Source organism: Elephas maximus, chromosome 1, assembly GCF_024166365.1.
Source record: "Elephas maximus indicus isolate mEleMax1 chromosome 1, mEleMax1 primary haplotype, whole genome shotgun sequence".
In the NCBI taxonomy this organism is placed as follows: domain Eukaryota; kingdom Metazoa; phylum Chordata; class Mammalia; order Proboscidea; family Elephantidae; genus Elephas; species Elephas maximus.
The window spans coordinates 53,969,432-53,990,979 of NC_064819.1; the positions used below are offsets into that span (position 1 = coordinate 53,969,432).

Sequence of the window (21,548 nt, forward strand, 5' to 3'; positions counted from 1 at the left end):
CTGGGTGGCATGGGGCTGGAAAGCATTACGATGGAGCCAGGATGGATGTGGTTCCCTTTCGTTTTAAATTTTGTCACCTTCATCATGTTCCATTAGAGCAGTATGTTTGAGAATGTAGGCCGTGCTCTGTCCTGTGGACTACTCTGGGCGGGCAGAGGAGACAGGTTGTGGATCTTTGCCAGGCAGCAGGGCGGGGCAGGCAGGGAGAGCAGCGTGAGCAGGAAACAGCTCGCCTGCTGGAACACATCATTTCAGCTTTGGCTTTCACTGTGCTGATTTCTTGAATGGTAGCAACGATGGGGGGAAATTAAAAAAAAGACATTGTGAGAAACTAAATCTGTAGGGGAAAAATAGAGTTCCCGGAGTTTTCGCAACCTATAGGAGAACAGCTAGCAGATGCAGACAGGGAGCCAGAGGGAGGGAGGAAGAGAGGGAGGGAGGGAGGGAGGGAGGGAGAAAAGGCTGGGCTTCGGCAACCTGCTGCTGGGATTTAGACAAAGGAGGTTTGAGAGGCAGAGACCCAGGCAGATCAGCTTCTAGTATCAGCGTGGGAGAGAGAGAGCCAGCAGCTGGGCTCCTGGGATGAAGCGGAATAAACTCACAGCATCTCCTTCAGGGTAGGAATTACTGGAGTATGCACCAAAATAAGAACTTTTTTTTCCCAAAAAGTGAGTCTGGGAAAGGACTTTCAGCTTTCGATGGGTCTTTGACATTTTACTCCTCTTCGAGGCATGCCTTCACTGTTGCGCTCCCTCTTCATAGTTTCTGTCTCTAGTGTCATCCTTTTTATCGTCTTTTATGTATTCAATTTTGGGGGCGATCAAGGCTTCCAGAAGCTAAATGCCTCAGAGACGTGGATGCTGTCTCAAGTCTGCACAGCCTTTATCGAAGGGAAAACATCTTTCCTGTGGAGGAACAAACTCATGATGTCTGAGACATCTTCTTGCAAGGAGTACTTCACCCAAAGCCACTATATCACGGCCCCATTATCTAAAGAGGAAGCAGAATTTCCTTTGGCGTACATCATGGTCATCCACCACAATTTTGATACATTTGCAAGGCTCTTCAGGGCGATTTACATGCCCCAAAATGTCTACTGCATTCACGTGGATGAGAAAGCCACAGTTGAATTTAAAGATGCAGTGGAGCAATTACTGAGCTGCTTCCCAAATGCTTTCCTGGCTTCCAAGATGGAGCCAGTTGTCTATGGGGGCATTTCCAGGCTCCAGGCTGACCTGAACTGCATGAGAGACCTGGCCGCCTCGGTGGTTCCCTGGAAGTACGTGATCAACACCTGTGGGCAAGATTTCCCCCTGAAAACCAACAAGGAGATAGTTCAGTATCTGAAAGGGTTTAAAGGGAAAAATATTACCCCCGGGGTGCTGCCCCCAGCTCATGCGATTGGTCGGACGAAGTATGTCCACCGAGAACACCTGGGCAAAGAGCTTTCCTATGTGATCAGGACGACAGCATTGAAGCCGCCCCCTCCCCATAATCTCACCATTTACTTTGGTTCTGCCTATGTTGCTCTGTCAAGAGAGTTTACCAGCTTTGTTCTCCACGACCCGCGGGCTGTCGATTTGCTCCAGTGGTCCAAAGACACTTTCAGCCCTGATGAACATTTCTGGGTGACGCTCAATAGGATTCCAGGTATGTGAGGTTCCCTATTTCACACCTAGGGGCTGTGCTGTCTTTGGAAGGGCTTTTGTAGATCCAGCCCCTTTGTATTAGAAGTGGCAGATGAAAACTAAAATCCATAGTTCCCACCCTAGTCCTTTTTAAATGCAGGATGACGTCCTTTAGGCGATAGATAGTACAGGTGTTCCAGCACTGCCACGTAAAGCCTTCCATTGGTATCGCCTTACCATTTTTCCTGTCCTTTTGCATACATCATCTTATTTAATCCTTACCACAGTACTTATGTTTGTTCTCAGTCCGTACTAGTGTTCTGTCTTTGCCTGAAATTTGTCAGGCTTGTTCTTCCCTCAGGATCTGTGCCTTGGCCATGCCTCCTGGCTCCCCCCAGACCACTCCCGGCTCCTTCTCATCAGTGGTACCTCAGCTCAGGTGATCTGACCACCCTCCCACCCCCAGTCATCAGTGGGGACATCACCCTGTTTTTCCTTCAGAGACTTTACCTCCACCTGGGATGATCATGTTCACTAATTTGCGTGGGTTTATCCTTGGCTTCTCTGCACTAGCTCCGCGAAGCCAGGGACATTTTCTGTCTTCTTCACTGCTGTATCCTCAGTACTTGGAGCACATAGTAAATGCTCAATAAATACATGTTAGATGAATGAATGACTAGATGGCAGAGCCCGAGGCTTTCCTACAGCACCCCAGCTGTTTCTTCAGTGAGCTGAGAAACATTTGGACTCATGTGTACTGTATTACATGTGTATTACATGTGTAGGTGTTTAAAAAAATATACAAACATTTCACTTTGGACAAACAGAGATTCCAGGAGAAATCTTCTTTCTCACCAAAACTTTTTCACCTTTATGAATTGACCAGATTCATTATTCTTTAAAAACATATAAAACATGATTGGATTTCTTCTGAAGGAAGGAGCCTGCTTTGGACTCAATGAAAAGTACAAAATGGCTCTCTGATGAGCTAGCATTATTACAGCGGGGAGAAGCCATCATTGTTCTGGTTGTTGGGGGGCTGCCAAATTGGAAACGCTGGTAGGTGCTCTCAGGCTGCAGGGCAGGGCCTGCTGGCCGATAAACGTGCCAGCCTCCTCTGGAAAAATCCATGTTCGGGCTCTGAGTCCTAGGGTGACTTGCCTCGTGAATGGGCTGCCCCCGCACTGTGATCCCTTTTGGCTTCTTCCTGCACCCTCTCCCCTACCTTGCGTCTGCCACCACCTCCCACCACCAGCTTCTTGCCACTTAGCAGTTGTTTCCATCACTGTCCTATGACTGGGGACCATTAGCTACTTAGAGTGAGATTTTCATGTTTAAACATCCATTCCCTTTCTGTTTCACTAGTCCCTTAGCATTTGTTTTGTTCTAGCCACGGGGTCCCTTAGGAACTGTACTTAGATGAAGGCATTTTGTAATGTAGCAAAAGTCTGTACTGTCACATTAAAAAAAAAAGAAAGAAAAACATGGGTTACTTTGCCAGAGGGATGATCAGTCTCCCAATGTCAATCAATATAAGGACAAAAGAGTCCTGCACATCCCTTTTTTCTTCGCCCCTCTCCCTTTCCTGCCAGAATCAAATAGACAAGGTGGGAGACAGAGAATATCCAGGTGGGCCTGGGAGCAGAAGCCCTTTTTTGCTGTAGGTTTTCGAGGTAGCATGCTGGCTTCTGCTTCCTCACCAGCAACAGTGTGAACTCAGATGTAAATCAGGTAACCTCTAAAATCCTCACATCTCCCCAGCTACAAAATGAGGAGGCCAAGTAGGAAGCCCCCTTTTGTTCCTATATACACCTTTCCATGCAGAAGGCACAGTGCCCAGAGCCATGTAAAGTGCTAGCATGCAGCTATCAGGAATCTGCAGAGACAGGCAGTGCCCGCTTCATTAGTGAGGCCATCGGCTTCCCTCGCAGCACATTGGAGGTTAGGGTTCCTCTGACCACCTCTCCAGAGAGGAGGGGGAGAGCGGCCCATGTCAGGGGTGAGTGGAGGCCAATTCTGCAAAAGACACTTTTCGGGAAAACATGGCACTTCCTCGGGCTTTGCCTCCTTCCTTTCTTAGACTTTGGGAAGCATCCTGGCTCAGGGAGAAAGCACAGGATATCCTGCTTGTGATGAGTCGGGTGGGTCCTTCCCGAATCAGAAGAGATTTCAAGAAATCAAATCATCAGACACCCCAGCCCCAGCATTTGATATGTCCATCTTCAAAGGCAATGGAAAATTGGGTCACACACTCGAGTGACTCCAGCGGTTTTACACTTGGTCACTCCTTGTGATTTAAGATTGGAGTGTGAATCGGTCCTTTATGACCAGAAAATCTTTAATCATATCAGTTCCTTTATTTTCAATGTCATGTTTTAAGGGGAAAATGTCTTCGGCACATGGAGCATAAACATCTTTTTTTGCAAACCTTAAAGTGCAGAGAGTGCTATTCCTTTTCTCCCTCAAAGTTCTCAATTAAAGTGTTTGTGTTTGAAAGACCCTGAGGAGGCAAATCAGGTTTCCAAAAGCTGATTTGACCAAGAAAGTTATTAATACCCTGTAACTAGATGCTATTAGAAAGCAAAGTGAAAATAGCTTAAAACTGGCGAGACTGAAGAGCTGTTGGTAGTTGCCATCAAGTCGGCTCTGACTCACAGCAACCTTATGTATAACAGAGCAAAACGTTGCCCGGTCCTATGCCATCTCCGAGATCGTTGGTATGTTTCAGTCCATTATTGTGGCTATCGTGTCAGTCCATCTCATTGAGCATTTTTCCCATTTTTGCTGACCGAACACGATGTCGTTTTCTTGCGATTGATCTTTCCTGATGACCTGTCCAAAGTAAGCAAGCAGAAGTTTCACCATCCTTGCTTCTAAGGAACATTCTGGTTGTATTTCTTCTAAGACTGATTTGTTCCTTCTTCTGGCAGTCCATGGTACATTCCGTATTCTTCGCCAACACCACAATTTAAACACATCAATTATTCTTCTGTCTTCCTTTTTCATTGTTCAGTTTGTTCAGTTTTCACATGCGTATGGGGTGATTGAAAAGACCATGGCTTGGTTCAGGGGCACTTTAGTCATCAAAGTGACATCTTTGCATTTTAAAACTTTAAAGAGGCCCTTCCTCTGCTGCAAATCACATATTTTCACATTTTTTTTTTCTTTTCCATTGTCTTTCTGTTGAGAGACTCGCTCTCTCTTTTGGTTTTCAACCACTAGGCATTTCCCACACAGCTTTAGGGATATGCCAGGAATAGGACCTTGGGGCCCCAGTCTCACACTCTGCTTCAGGGAAATCTAGACAGGGTGGCTGTCGTTCTGTCGTACGTGAACCGTGTACAGGAAGTGACAACAACAGGCTACACGGCCCTCTCCCTTCTGGCTGAACTCTCGGAGGAAACCCCCCAGGATCATGAACTTCTCTTCCTAACCTCCCAGAGCACCAGGCTCTGATAGCAGTAGAGAAGCCTCAATTCCAGTGCACACTTACATTTTCTGCCTCTTCAGATCTTTGTCATTATTGTTCTATGCTACCTTTCCATCACCTGTCTCTGTTTGTTGACCTGGGGTGGCTTGCTTGTTGCTATGATGCTGGAAGCTATCCCACCAGTATTGCAAATACCAGCAGAGTTACTCATGGTAGACAGGTTTCAGTGGAGCTTTCAGACTAGACAGACTGGTTATCTACTTCTGAAAATTAGCCAGTGAAAACCCTATGGATCGCAACAAAGTAGTGTCCAACTCGCTTGTTTGGACATGTCATCAGGAGAGATCATTCACTGGAGGACATCATGTTTGGTGAAGTAGAGAGCCAGCGAGGATGAGGGAGACCCCCGGGGAGATGGATTACCATAAAATCCGCAGCATGGACTGGACCATGCCTGTGACCTCGAGGATGACACAGAACCTGGCAACGTTTTGTTCTGTTGTACGCAAGGTTACCGTGAGTCGGAGTGGACTAGATGGCAGCTACGCATCTGTATATGCTACCTTAAGACAAGCCCATTTTCTCTAGTTCCTCTAGCAAGTCAGGTAACATTTCCATTTACCTACCTGCCCCCAGGGCAGAGTGCCAGAAGCCATTCAGCCTGGTCTAGTTTTTTCCTGTCCCTTCCCCCTGTAATCTGTCCTCCTATCGCTGTTCAGGGCTGGGCCCATCTCCAGTAAAAAAGCAGAGTTGCTGCATGCTTTCTCTTTAACTACTTTTCTTTCCTTTCACTGCGTAAATTCGTTCTTTTCCATCTTTGCTCTTGTGTTACTCTGACCTCTCTCACGCCATAAGAATGTTTTCATTTGCCTCTCTTCCTTTTTCCATTTTTTGTGTGTATGTATATATATACCTTGGCCTCAGAAGTAACCACATAATCCATTTCCTCATTTGTCACTTCTAGAAATAGTGTGTTTCCTGCTTAGCTTTACTTTGTGTTTTTAACTGTGACTTTTATTTATACGTGCACATTCTTTGGGGGGAGTGTCATGACTAGGTTGCAAGTGACAGACACTCACCTCAAAGCAGCTTAAACAAACACCAGAACTTACTGAGATGTTTAAGGGGGGCTCCAAACATAGCTGAATCCAATGCTGAAATGGTGCATTCAGGATCTTTCTTGTCAGGTCTTCTCTGTGGGGAGACCCACCATCCCAGTTTGCCTGGATCTGAGGGGCTCTCAGGGTCCAGGACATTCAGAGCTAAAATCAGGAAGTGTCCACGCAAACCAGGACATGTGGTCATCTTATCTCCCGTCCTCCCTCTGTGTTGGCTTCATTCAGGCAAGTTCACCCCACATGGCGTCAGAGATGGCCACAAGTAGCTCCAGGTTTACCTGGTACTGACAGGTGGTACTCCTTGTGGGAAAAAGAAAGCTTTTTCTTGATAGTTCTAGCAAAAGTTCACAGGGGCCCTCAGATTAGTCCAAATTCTCATCCCTAAACAAGTCAGGGGAATGGAGTATGCTGACCAGCCTTGCTCGGGTCACTTCCCCACCCCGGAGCTATGGGCTGGGGCTGGCCATGGTAGACAGTAGACAGTGGCTCTTTGGAGGGATGCTGGGCAGACAAATGCACACATCCACTGCTGCCCTGCAGGCGGTGTTGTTAATGAGCATTTCCACGTGATAGTAGAGTTCTATATATAGGGCTTTGGAACCTTGGTGGCCCAGTGGTTAAGAGCTCGGCTGCTAACCAAAAGGTAGGCTGTTCGAATCCATCAACTGCTCGTTGGAAGCCCTATGGGACAGTTCTACTCTGTCCTGTATAGTCACTGTGGGTCATAATTGACTCAATGGGAACAGGTTTTGGTTTTTTTTCTTTTTCATGTAGAGCTTTGATGTTCTACATATATTATTAATATTCTATATATTTTTTGATGGTGGTAAAAATAATTATAATATGTGGTATATAAATATATAATATATACAATAAATATATAATATATACAATAGATATATAAAATTATATATAACTATGTGTATATATTCCAACTCATAGCGACCCTGGAGGACAGAGTAGAGCTGCCCCATAGGGTTCCCAAGGAGTGCCTGGTGGATTCGAACTGCCAGCCTTTTGGTTAGCAACCATAGCTCTTAACTACTACGCCACCAGGGTTTCCAATTACATATAACTGTATATAAAATCATGTATAGATAACTAAACATTTGCTAATTCAACAATTTTCACATGTATGATTAAGTGATATTGATTATGTTCATCACACTGTGCAACCATCACCACTATCCTTTTCCAAATTATTCCACCACCATTAACAGAAGCTCTCTGACCCCTAAGCAATGACTCCCTGTCTTCTTCTTCCTCCCACCCCTAGTAGCCACTAATAAGCTTTGGTCTCTGTAAATCCCAAAACCCCACTGCTGTTGATTTCAACTCCTAGTCGTATCCCATAGGCTTTCCAAGGCTGTAAATCTCTACAAAAGCAGACTGCCACATATTTCTCTCAAGGACCCACCAGTGGTTTCAAACCACTGACCTTTTGGTTAGCGGTTGATCATTTTAACCACTGCGTAACCAGGGCTTCTTTGGTCTCTATACACTGGCCTATTTCATATAAGTGGAATCACATAATATTTGTCCTTTTGTGACTGACTTATTTCATTAAGCATATTTTCAAGGTTCATCTATGTTGTGACATGCATGAGGACTTCATTTCTCTTTATAGCCAAGTAATAAATATTTCTCTGAACATATATATAGTAATACCTGCAAAAGCCGGAACCTGTGTAAGGTGGAAACCAGTCAGAGAAGGAAAACTCAAATATTTTCCACTAACAGAGAGCGATAGAAAAGTGGTGACTGCAGCCTGTCAAAGGTGGAAAACATGCGAGACCTGGAAGAACAAGGCAGTCCTGTGGTGTTCCGGCTCTCACAGGTTTCACTGTACCGTATTTTGTTTGTCCATTCATCTGTCGGTGGACATTTCAGTTGTTTTCACCTTTTGGCTATTGTGAGTAGTGCTGCAATGAACATTTGTGTACAGGTTTCTGCTTGCATTCCTGCTTTCTATTCTATACATCTTTAACGTTCTGTCTGTAAGAGTTTAACCACGTAAGCAACTTTAATTTGGAGAATGCTAATTAAATGACTTTTCTCAATAAGTGTATCCCTTTTCCCTCATAAAATCACTTAAAAAATTAGAATGTTACCTTATTATAGTTGGACACCATTTAGTTTGCAAAAGGATCTTTTATGCATTATCTCCTTTCATTCTTATAAGAACTCCATAAGAGGCTACTGTTGTTCCAGTTTTGCAGATGAGAAGATTTAAGACACAGAAAGGTTAAGTGTCTTGCCCAAAGACAAATATTGTATATACCCATAACCATTTGCCATCGAGTCGATTCCAACTCATAGCAACCTCTAGGACAGAGTAAAACTGCCCCATACAGTTTCCAAGGAGCGGCTGATGGCTTTGAACTGCTGACCTTTTGGCTAGCAGCCTAACTCTTAACCACTGAGCCACCAGGGCTCCTCTGTATGCACATACCTAGCAAGAAATAAGAATAAAAAGAAACGTGTTCAGAAGATAAAATTTAGCTAATTCTGTCTTATTAATTATTAAACGTCCAAAATAAGTATGTAATTAGACTCACCCGTGAATTTTCTCCCTCATTCCTATTTCATCCTAACATTTAGCCCACATCCCTGAAACTCTGTGCTCTTTCATGTGAGCAGAAGGCACAGGGAGATGAGGGGAATGGATATTCCCTGACTCTGCCATGGGTCTGCATGATCTCACTGGAACCTTCCCAGGAATCCTTTACAGGTGCAAAGATGGGGTCAGAGGCTTTGAGTAAGTTGTCCTGCTCCAAAGGCAGGAAGCACAATAAAAGAGGGTTGTGATCCCCATCTCTTAACCTGCTAGTGAAGGAGGGATCCTGCCCTGAGAGTACAAGATGTCTGAGTACCAGGCTGATGAAACTGGCAGGGTTGATTAGTCACATATACTCACAGCCTGGGGAAGGAGGACACGCAGGGCCACACGAGGTTGCACTTGGAAACGCAGGTAACTTTGAAGGAGGAGGGGAACACTATCTGTACTTGCAGTTTTGCAAAAAAAGATGTTTACACTAGCTACTGTTATTATTATTATGATTATATTCTTCCTCTACTAAATGGATATTCATGCAAAAACTCTCTTGTACAACCAGAATGCTCCTTAGAAGCAAGGATGGCGAGACCACGTCTCACATACTTCCGACATGTTATTAGGAGGGACCAGTCCCTGGAGAAGGACATCATGCTTGGTAAAACAGAGGGTCAGCAATGAGAGAGATTGACACAGTGGCTGCAACAATGGGCTCAAGCATAGCAACAATTGTGAGGATGGCGCAGGACTGGGCAGTGTTTCCTTCTGTGGTGCATAGGGTCGCAATTAGTTGGAACCGACTCGACAGCACCTAACAACAACAGCATGCAAAAATATGTACTGAGAACCTAGGCACTGTGCTAGGTATTGGGATATAGTCATGAGTAAGACAAATAAAGTCCCCACCCTCATGGAGTATATATTCTAGAAGAGGGAGACAGAAAGACAAATAAGCAAAATAACGACATTATGGCAAGTGCTGTGAAGGAATTACACAGGTTGATATAGAAGAGACCTACTTTGGGTGGATGGGTAGGGGAAGGCTTTTTGATGAAGATTGCACGTGAACTTTACCCTAAAAGTGAGAGAGCCAGCCACACACTGGGGGGAGGGCATCTAGGCAAAGGTTCTGAGGTGAGAGCTCAGTTATGTTCTAGAAGCAGAAAAGAAGCCAGCGTGGCTGTGGTCTGGGGAGCTGGGGCAAGAGCAGATTGTGGTACAAGGTAGGTGAGGCCGGAGCTCGACAGGGCCCTGTAAGGCCATAGTAAGAAGGCGGAGTCTTACTTTAAAAGTCAAGAGAGTGCAAACAACTGAAATGTCTGCCAGGGGCTGAATGGATAAAGAAAATGTGCTACATACATGCAGTGGAAGGCCACTCAGTCATAAGGAGAAACGAAGTCATGATGCCTGCCACAACATGAAAAATCCTTGAAAACATTATGCTGAATGAAATAGTTGCAAAAGGACAAAAACTGTATGATCTCACTTATATGAAGTAAGCGAATACATGGAAACCAAAGCTTATTAGTGATTACCGGGGTGGGAAAAAGGGGGAATGAGGGAGCTTTTGTTAGGGGCATTGAGATTATGTTAACGATGGAAAGATTCAGAAAAGCGTGGTGACAATGGTTGCAGAACATAAAGAACGTATCAATGTCACTGAATTATACATGTAGAAATTGTTGAATTGGCGAATGTATTATTGTGTATATTTTTACCGAAATAAATGTCACAGGAAGCCATTGCTTGTAGCCAGGGGAGAGACAGGACCCCAGGGCATCCAGTTCACAGGGCTCTTGGAGAGTGTATGGGAGTGGCTAGCACTCTGCATAGTGCCGGATGCAGGGTAAACTTCCCATGAACTTTATCAGGCCTCCTCTATTCCTGGTGTTGTAATTCATCCCTCTTCATGTCTCCGCTACAAGAGTGTAAATTTTTTTCTAACTAGTTTCCCTGACTCCATTCCTGGCCTGCTTTAATCCATCCTCTACAGTGAAAAAATGACCTAAATAAAATGTACCTCTGATCATGGGATCATGACCAGAAACCATCTATGGATCCCATCACCTACAGCATGAAGTCCTAGCCCCCTCACTGGGCACAGGGAGCCCGTCACAATCTGGTCCCCATTGGCCTTTGCAGCACCTTCTCTAGCAATGCCCGCATCACATAGTGCACTCTAGCTCTTCCAGACTACTTGTGGGCCCCGAATATGCCACTTCTAGGCTTCCTACCATGAGACGGGACAGCCCTTCCACCAGGATGCCCTGAGATGCTGTTCCTCTGTCCTCGCTCATGTGACTGGCACGTGCTTTTTCTCTAAGATTCAGCCTTAGAGTTCCATTCCCTCAAAAGCTGTTTCCTAATTCCTGTTCCTGCAGACTCCTGAAGCATGTTGTACTGTTGTGAGTCTCACCATCCTGGGTTTTATTTGTGTTCCTTCCTAGTGGCCTTTTGGAGCCCTGGTGGTGTGATGGTTAAGAGATTGGCTGCTAACCAAAAGGTCAGCAGTTTGAATCCACCAGTTGCTCCTTGGAAACCCTATGGGGCAGCACTACTCTGTCCTATAGGGTCACTATGAGTCAGAATTGACTCGATGGTAATGGTTTGGTTTCAGTATTGGGCTTCTAGGCTGAGCTTCAGGGCAGCAACTACACCTGCTTATTTTTGTTTTCATATACCTAGCACAGCCATCCTCAATACCATGGAGTCCCAGCTTACATTTGTTTAATTTATACAAAGTCAGCTGTACACACACACACATACACACACACAGTATGTAAGTTGAAATGGTGCCAGCCGTTCTACCCTACTCTCTGTTCCATGTAATGAGCTTGTGGTCCAGAGGGAGAGCTAGGGTCCCGCTGTTCCCATGGCAGGTCTTGATTCCCATGGCTGGCCAGTGTTAAAGATCCATTGTGCATCTATCTCATAACATAGCTCCTCAACTCAAGCCAGCTTCCTCATCTGGTGCTCGTTAGAAGCAACAACCATGTGGGCCAAGATTAAAGGGAAAGTTGGCTTGTTGGAATTATGGAGAGACCACATGCCATGTTAAGGATTTTAGAGGGAAAGCACATTTAAATTGGCACATTCCCAAAGATTTTTCCAGAAGAATGTTGACAGTATGTTGTTTCTCTTTACACACTGACTCTATAACCTCCCCTCTGTGTAGGATATATACCTACTCTAAGCATTTGTTGAATTTCTTGAACAGCTAGTAAATGGCAAAGCCAGGGCACAGATTCAGATTTTTATGCTTTGAAGCCAGAGCTCTGCCCCCTATTCACAATGCAATGTATAGAATCATTCTTTTCTAAAAGCCACTTTACTTAGATAGGCAGATGGGGTGAACATGGTAGGAAGAGATAATTATCGAAGACCGAAGCCAGCAGTGGGAAGCTATGACTTCAACATTGTGCAAAGGCTAGTGCCAAATGTGTTAAAGGTCATTGCTTTTATAATCTGAGAAATTTTCAGTAAAATGAATAATTTTCTTTTCATATTCCTGGTTACTGACTCTTGAATTGAGACTTCGATAACAGTTGAGCTTTCCAGCCACTGTTCTCAGTAGAACTCAGAGTTAGGTAAGTTTTATGTTTCTTTTCCAGCCTCAGCCTTTGGGTTGGAATGGTTTCAGAAACCATCCCCTGAATTCGTTCCTTAGTTTACTTTTTGACTCTCACTGTTCTCTCTCCCTTGGTGACCTCATCTATGTCTGCAGCCCCCCATCCTCTCTGTATGGATGATTGTAAAGGTACGTCGTGCACCCCAGGCCCTCTTCCGCATTTCTGTCTTCTACTGGGTAGCTTGTCCCAGAGCTTCCATCAGCACCTGCTAACATGCTTTCCCTTCCATCTCCCTAGATCAGTTGCTTTCTAGTTGATTCCAACTCATGGCGACCCCATGCGTTCCACAGAACCACTCCGTAGGGTTTTCAGTAACTGGTTTTTGAGTTGTAGATTGCCAGGCCTCTCTCCCAAGATGCTGCTGAGTGACTTGAACTTCCAGTATTTCAGTTAGCATCGAGCGTGTTAATGTTTGCACCACCCAGGGACTCCCTCCCTGTTGCCCCCAGACCCACTTCTCCACAGCCTTGGTTAATGGCTCTGCCATTCTTCATGTTGCCCAGTGTCTTAGTTTCTTAGTTTGCTAGTGCTGCTGTAACAGAAATACTCCAAGTGGGTGACTTGAAAGAACAGAAATTAATTTTCTCACAGTTTAGTAGGCTAGGAGTCCAAATTCAGGGCACTAGCTTTAGAGGAAAGCTGTCTCTCTCTGTTAACTCTGAGGGAAGACCCTTGTCTTTTTCAACATCCCTAAGCCCAGCGTTTCTCGGTTACTTGGCGACCTTCACACGGCATCTATCTTCCCATTTGTGCTTCCTGGCTTCTGTGTCTGTGTTGCTGTTGTGTGCCATACTCACAGCGAACCTACAGGACAGAGTAGAACTGTCCCATAGGGTTTCCTAGGCAGTAATCTTTACGGCAGCAGATCACCAGGTGTTTTCTCCTGTGGAGCGACTGGTTGTTTCAAACTGCCGACTTTTCTATTAACAGCTGAGCACTTTAACCATTGCACTACCAGAGCACAATGCTGCCCCTTATATCACGCAGCAGTGATTAGGTTTAGGACACACCCTACACTAATAGGAGCTCATCAACATTACAAAGAAAACCCTGTTTTCAAATAGAATTACATCCACATGTATAGGGGTTAGGATTTCAACACATAATTTGGGGGAACACAAGTCAGTCTATAACACCCAACTTGTTCCTCTTCTGGGCCCTCCAGTCTAATCAGTACATTCTGTGCATTTTGTCTCTGATGGGTTTCTGGTGGGTACCACCAGCGTGTTCCCATCACTACAGCTCTAATCCCAGCACATGGTGCCCTCAAGTAGATTGTTGTTAGGCCCATCCAAGTGTCTCCCTGTCCCAAGTCTCCATCTTCAAACTCTTGACACATTTTTCTTCTTAAGGCATGGCTCTGAGAATAACATTTTTCAGGCCCAAATCTTCGGTGGGTATCAACAGCTTCTTTTTTTTTTTTTTAATAATTTGTTTTCTTTTTCTCTTTATTGTTCTTGAAAATGCGCACAGCAAGAAAGAACATACACTAAATCAACAGTTTCTACGTGTACAATTTGGTGACATTGATTACATACTTCAAGTTGTGGTATCATTCTCATTCACCTATCAGAGTTATTCCTCCACCATCAACGTGAACTGACTGCCGCCTAAGTTTTTTCTCTAACCTTTGGAGTTGCTGTTGTCACTTTGATCCTGTATAGATAGTTCATTAAAAGAGCTTAATGCTCAAGGCAGACATTCATTACTAGTTAAGCTAAACTATTGTTTGGTTTTGAGAAGACTTCAGGGGATGTTTTTGGTTTAAATCTCAGGGCAGTAGTTTCAGGGGTTCATCCACCCTCCATGGCACCAGAAAGTAGGGAGTTCATGAGAATTTGAAATTCTCTTCTGCATTTTCCCCCCTTTGATCAGGATTCTTCTATAGAATCTTTGATCAAAATATTCAGTGATGGTAGCCAGAAACCATCCAGTTCTTCTGGTCTTGTGACAAATTGTTCATGGAAACAATTAGTCACACATTCCATATCCTTCTCCTATTCCTGACTCTCCTTCATGCTCTGTTGCTCCAGGTGATCGACATTCTTGTTTTCCCCTTTCCTTATCTGGAAAGATACAGAATTCATAGGTGATTGCAAAGGCCCCAAACTTGCAACATTTAGGCCTGGAGGAGAATGATGATAATCTAGAACAGGGACGAACAAACTATAGCCCACAGGCTAAATTTGACCTATTTTTGTACTGCCCCTGAGCAATACAAAAATTTTCTAAATGTTGAAAAAGTGACATGTGGAAATTATACAAAACTTAAACGTTATTGTCCACAAATAAAACTTTTTGGAACACAGCAAAATTCAAACTGCTGACCTTTTGGTGAGCAGCCTAGCTCTTAACCACTGTGCCACCGGGGCTTCCCCTCTTCAACAGCTTACTGAATTCAGTTTAAATAGCTCAACATGGTACGCAAAGCCCTGTGTGGTGTTACTTCGACCACATCTCCCATTGATGCTCTCTCCAAAAGCGACACTCCAGGCAAACTGTACACCTTGTATTCCTGCAATTTGCACTTTTTTTCACGCTACTCCATCTGCTAGGGCCGTTTGCCTCCATCTCTCCTATTTAAATCATGGCCTTAATAGGTCTGCGTTCAATGGCTTGTCATTTAGGAAGCCTTTCTTATTTTTCCTCCCTCAATTTTACACCTTTGTAGACATTTACTAGAACTCCTTTATGCCCTGGTGGTGCAGTGGTTAAGCACTCAGCTGCTAACCAAAAGTTCGGCAGTTTGAACCCACCAGCGACTCCTTGGGAGAAAGATGTGGCAATCTGTTTCTGTAAAGATTACAGCCTTGGAAACTCTGTGGGGCAGTTCTGCTCTGTCATATAGGGTCGCTATGGGTCAGAATCAACTCGACAGCGGTGGGTTTCAGCAACAGCTGGAAGTATTGGAGGATAAAGCTGCAATCTTTATTAAGTTACCTGAAGATGCCCAGATCACAGTCATGGATTTAGCTTTAAGCCATGATGTAGGTATTTCTGTCTTCTAGATATTTCCTATTTCATTTCCTCATTAGCCATCTCCTTTCTTAGCCCCTATGCTCCTTCACTGAAAATCTGCGATCCTGTCCTCACTCCAAGTCAGAGCCCCTTCTCTGAGTTCTTTATGGTTCTAAAGAACGAAAGACCTTGCCTCCCGCTGTAGACTCCAGATCCTCTCCTGAGTCCCATTCTAAAACTGCCCCCCCAACCCCTGAAATCCTAGCTATGTGTCATCTCCTGGAGAGGTGAACACTTCTCCCTTTTCTCCGCCCAGCACCTTGGACTGTCTGAGGTCACTGCCCTCAGCCCCACTTCCAAGTCGTCTTGACTTGTCTCTGGTCAGTTATTTACTTGCTTTTGGACTTTCCTCTGCAATTACTCATTCTAAGTCAAGCATCCCAAGTTCAGTTTTTCTGTAAAAACAACTTCCCCTTTATTCTATGCAGCATCTAAAATAATCACAGCATTTAGAGTGGAAAGGGGCCTTAGAGAGCGTCCAGTTCCAATTCTGCACTTTTACAAATTTGGAAATTGAGAGCCAGACAATCAATGGCTTGTTGATTGAGCTGCTCAGTAAAATGAGTTCCCATTTTCTTACATCCTTGCCCATTTGTTACAAATCATATGATAAGAACTCCCATTTGTAAGAACCCACATTTTTCTATTAAGCCCAGCCCATATGGAAAGAAGCTCTCAAGTCACATGTGGTTTGGAGGGAGGGGATTTTCAATACAGTTAACAATCTAATAAGTTATTATCCCTTTAGGTTCTCCCATCGTTATTTAGGTTGTTGCTAAACTTTCTTATATCCGCTGGGGAACAGATGTGTATTTATTATGATAGAAAAGCATTCTTTTGGGTTTACTGAAAAAGACACCCCCAGAATGTAATCTTTGTGCCCAGGCCTCAGTGGTTCAGGGGTCTGTGGGGAAGGAACATGTAGAGTTTTAACCCCTACAGTTTGCACACTGCGTGATGATCTGCATGTGCCCCTTCCCCCTCAAGTCAACGATGTGAACATTTCTTGTCTTTCCACCTGTTTACGTACCGAATATCCACCAATCAGTAAGACCTTCCTGCAGCCATTCTGCATCAGGCAGTGAGTGGGACTATTGGTGACCAGGTGACCAATTTGTCCTGGCTTGCCTAGCACTTTCCCAGTTTAGCACTTGTCACGGGTTGAATTATGTCCCCCACAAAGTGTGTGTATCAATTTGGCTGGGCCATGATTCCCGGTATTGTGTGATTTTTCTGTATGTTGTAAATCCTGCCTCTACTATGTTTATGAGGGAGTATGGGCAGCAGTTGTGTTAGTGAGGTGGGACTCAACCTACAAGATTGGATTGTGTCCTCAGGCAATCTCTTGAGATGTAAAAGTGAGGGGTAAGCAGAGAGACAGGAGGGCCTCATACCAACAAGAAAGCAGTGCTGGGAGCAGAGCATGTCCTTTGGACTTGGGTTCCCTGGCCAGAGAAGCTACTAGTCTGGGGGAAGATTGATAAGAAAGCCGACAGAGAGAGAAATCCTTCCCCTGGAGCTGACACCCCGAATTTGGACTTCTAGCCTACTTTACTGTGACAAGATAAACTTCTCTTTGTTAAAGCCATCCACTTGTGGTATTTCTGTTATAGCAGCACTAGACAACTAAGAGATCTCGCACTGGAAGTCCCATGGCCTGGGAAATCCCTCAGCCCTAAGCAAACTGGTCACCCTGTCCCCACCCCACCCCCCTTCACGATCACCTTTGTAACACCCAAGGCATTTTAGGATTGAGAATTTAACCAGTTGCCATTGAGTCTATTCCAATTCATGGTGACCCCATTTGTGTCAAAGTAGAACTGGGCTCCACAGGGTTTTCTTTCTTTTTTAAATGGGAAATAATTAGAACTTTATTTCTGTCTGAACTAATGAATATCTTTTTTTCATTGTTGTAAAATAACATATTTATAACACAGCATTTGCCAGTTCAACATTTTTCAGGTGTACCATTTAGAGAAATCAGTTACATTAATCATGTCGTGCATCCATCATCTGTCGTTGGCAACTTTCCCTTTATCCATAGGGTTTCCAGTGGCTGATTTTTTGCAAGCAGATCACCAGGCCTTTCTTCTGAGGTGCCTCAGGGCATACTCAGACCACCAACTTTTCAGTTAGCAGCCGGCACATTAACTGCTTGTACCGCCCAGAGACTCCAATTTCAGAATCAGGGGCCTTGATGTTTATTTATTTGTACAGAACTCACTCATCATTCAACTGAAAAAAAATCAAAGCACTCAGTAATGTAGGTTAGAACCCACTGAAGACACATTGAAGCATTGTGATCAGAAATACAGTATCAGCCCTGAAGGCCCTAACCATGGTAGACTAGGCCTGGCCTGCTCTGTTTGTAAGTTTTTCTGTTGTTTTTGAGGAGAGACTACAGGGGTTACAGATATCATCTAAAAGGATGAGTTGCTAAGTTTGAGGTTTCAATTGAAAACCACTTTAACCAGTGGGAGAAACAAATGTAAACGTTTTCTTCAATTAATTACATACACAGGGCACATCTTAGAGACAAATTTGCTCCCGTTTGAATTACTCGGAAAGCAGAGAAAAAGCCTGCTTTGCAGGATTGATCCCAGCCCTTGCTTCACTATGTCCCATCCTTTGTCAGTGCTGTTTACCCCTAACAAGCAGCAGGTTCTGTGAGAAAGAAGCTAGCTTCACAGTGGGTTAAATAAACTAGGAAACCAGTCAAGAATGTAACAGGGCTCTTAGAATTAGAAGTTGGAGGAAACCACCGCCTATCTCTATTTTAAGACTGTTTTGTTTCCATTTATTTGGAAAGGACCAGAAGATAAAAGGGGGAGGGCAGCTTCAAAGTACAGATCTCCGACTGCAGCTGGACTGTAAATGTTGCTTCTTGGTAGAAATAGCCCCTTGCAACTTCAATGCAATGTTCAAAAATATGCAGCAAGAGGGTTGGTGTGAGCAGCAATTTGGGAGGTAGTTGGTATGAGAAGGCTACCCAAAGAATTTCCAGATTTTCCAACGTGCAAGAGCCTTGGACATACAAGGTCCTCACATGAATTTGCAATCTTCTTTCTCAGAGGAGACCTTTGGAATCAGAGAAAAGTTGCATAGAAAGGCAATAACTAGTTACCTATTCTGTTCCTGAATAAGGAAGACCGAAGAATTGATGCCTTTGAATTGTGGTGTTGGCGAAGAATATTGAATATACTGTGGACCACCAAAAGAACGAACAAATCTGTCTTGGAAGAAATTCAACCAGAATACTCCTTAGAAGCAAGGATGGCGAGACAACATCTCACATACTTTGGACATGTTGTCAGGAGGGATCAGTCTCTAGAGAAGGGCATCATGCTTGGTAAAGTAGAGGGTCAGCGGAAAAGAGGAAGACCCTCAACAAGATAGATGGGCGCAGTGGCTGCAGCAGTGGGCTCAAACAGAAAAACTATTGTGAGGACGGCGTAGGACCGGGCAGTGTTTCATTCTGTTCTGACCCTCTGTCGACATAGGGTCACTTTGAGTCAGAACTGACTTGACGGCACCTAACAGCAACAACATTCTGTTCCTTGTAATTTAACAGAGTACAGCCAAAAATAAAATTTTCATTTGTGGGGTTTTTTTTTGCTTGGGCAATTAGAGTTAATGACTGGGCAGTTACCTCAGCTGGGAAAGACATTTGCTACCCCAAGGTGGATGCCAGGAAAGGAGAACAAAGCATGTGACCCTGAAAGAATGTGTTAATCTGGGCTATCTCACGCAAGCAGTTTGCTCTTGACTAAAGATTGGTAATTCAAACCCATCCAGCATCACCACAGAAGGAAAGCCTTCTGGTCTGCTTCCGTAAAGATTACAGCCACGAGAACCCTACGGAGCAGTTCTACTCTCTTAACAAACACATGGGGTCACCACGAGTCGGAGTTGACAGCAGTGGGTTTGGTATGGTTTTTGGAGTAGAAGTGGGTAGGATGGGGGTTGCGGAGAAGATACTGGTTTGTACGAAGGACACACCCCCAAACAAAAGGCTTCTTAGCCAGATTGACTTTGCATTGCTGGGAAGACCAGTGATACCAAGAAACTTTCTCAGGGTGACATAGTAAATGGCAGAGCCAGGATTCAAACCCAAGTCTTTAGGTCCAAAGCCTGTGGTCTTAAGCGCTGTGCTGCATATTGATGTCTATCATGAGCTTTCCGCAGGGTGCTCTGGCAGCCTGGCTTTCTGAAGTGGTAACCATATCAGATGCAGTTTGGAAGAGCTGGCTCAAGAGGTTGCAATTGGGAAAGCAGGAAGTAGGGGTGTTCCCCTACTCTGGGGTAGGGAAGAGGGCAGAAAGGCCAACACTGTCTATCATAATGAGTGACCTTGAGGGACTTTGAGACCTTTAAAGTGACAGAATGACCCCTCCCACACAGCTATTCTGCTTCACTAAGTATACCTAGAAAGGTGGAAAGAGTGCTTAGGATCCTATAGGAGCTGAGTTTGGCAGGAAAGAGATGTTTTCAGATTTGTTGAGTACTTATTGTGTGGAAGGCATTGTTCTGAACTCTTATTGTTGTTAGGTGCCATAGAGTTGATTCTGACTCATAGTGACCCTGTGCACAACAGAACAAAACACTGTCCAGTCCTGTGCCATCCTCACAATTGTTGCTATGCTTGAGCCCATTGTTGCAGCCACTGTGTCAGTCCATCTCATTGAGGGTCTTTCTCTTTTTCAATGACCCTCTACTTTACCAAGCATGATGTCCTTCTCCAGGGATTGATCCCTCCTCATAACATGTCTAAAGTATGTGAGATGAAGTCTTGCCATCCTTGCTTCTAGGGAGCATTCTGGTTGTACTTCTTCCAATACAGATTTCTTCATTCTTTTGGTTTTTCATGGTATATTCAATATTCTTCACCAACACCACAATTCAAAGGTGTCAATTCTTCTTCTGTCTTCCTTATTCATAAACCAGCTTTCGAATGCATATGAGGCTATTGAAAACACCATGGCTTGGGTCAGGCGCACCTTAGTCCTCAAGGTGACATCTTTGCTTTTCCATACTTTAAAGAGGTCTTTAGCAACCAATTTGCCCAATACAATGTGTCTTTTGATTTCTTGACTGCTGCTTCCAGGGGTGTTGATTGTGGATCCAAGTAAAATGAAATCCTTGACATCCTCAATCTTTTCTCTGTTTATCATGATGTTGCTTTTTTTTTGGTCCAGTTGTGAGGATTTTTGTTTTCTTTATGTTGAGATGTAATCCATGCTGAAGGCTGTGGTCTTTGATCTTCATCAGTAAGTGCTTCAAGTCCTCCTCACTTTCAGCAAGCAAGGTTGTGTCATCTGCATAATGCAGGTTGTTAATGAGTCTTCCTCCAATCCTGATGCCCCATTTTTCTTCATATAGTCTAGTTTCTCGGATTATTTGCTCAGAGTACAGATTGAATAGGTATGGTGAAAGGATACAACCATGATGCACACCTTTTCTGACTTTAAGCATGCGGTATCCCCTTGTTCCATTCAAGCGACTGACTCTTGGTCTATGTAGAGATTCCTCATGAGCACAATTAAGTGTTCTGGAATTCCCATTCTCAGCAACATTATCCATAATTTGCTATTATCCATTGTCATGGATTGAGTTATGTCCCCCCAAAAATGTGTGTATCAGCTTGGTTAGGCCATGATGCCCAGTATTGTGTGGTTGTCCTCCATTTTGTGGTTGCAATTTTATGTTGAAAGGATTAGGGTAGGATTGTAATACCACCCTTACTCAGGTCACCTCCCTGATCCAAGGTAAAGGGAGTTTCCCTGGGGCGTGGCCTCTACCACCTTTTATCTCTCAAGAGATAAAACACATGGAGTCACCACAAGTTGGAGTTGACTCGACAGCAGCGAGTTTGGTTTGGTTTTTGGAATAGGGGTGAGTAGGATAGAGGGATAGGGTGGGTAGGATCAAGATATAAAAGGAAAGAGAGGCAAGCAGAGAGTTGGGGACCTCATACCACCAAGAAAGCAGCACCAGAAGCAAAGTGGATCCTTTGGACCTGGGGTCCCTGCGCCTAAGAAGCTCTTTGACCAGGTGAAGATTGAGAACAAGGACCTTCCTCCAGAGCCAGCAAAAAGAGAAAGCCTTCCCCTGGAGCTGACACCCTGAATTTGGACTTGTAACCTGCTAGACTATGAGAGAATAAATTTCTCT

The 21,548-nt window shown here is 44.3% G+C and overlaps 1 protein-coding gene across 1 annotated transcript in view; it reads left to right on the forward strand.

Annotated features, from left to right (window-relative positions):
- Positions 1-520: 520 nt before the first annotated feature.
- Positions 521-21,548, forward strand: part of GCNT2 (glucosaminyl (N-acetyl) transferase 2 (I blood group)) — an 82,128-nt gene continuing 61,100 nt past the window's right edge. The window contains exon 1 of the mRNA XM_049883568.1: positions 521-1,650. Coding sequence (XP_049739525.1) covers positions 732-1,650 — 919 coding nt within the window. The 5' untranslated portion in view covers positions 521-731. The remainder of the gene's footprint in view (positions 1,651-21,548) is intronic.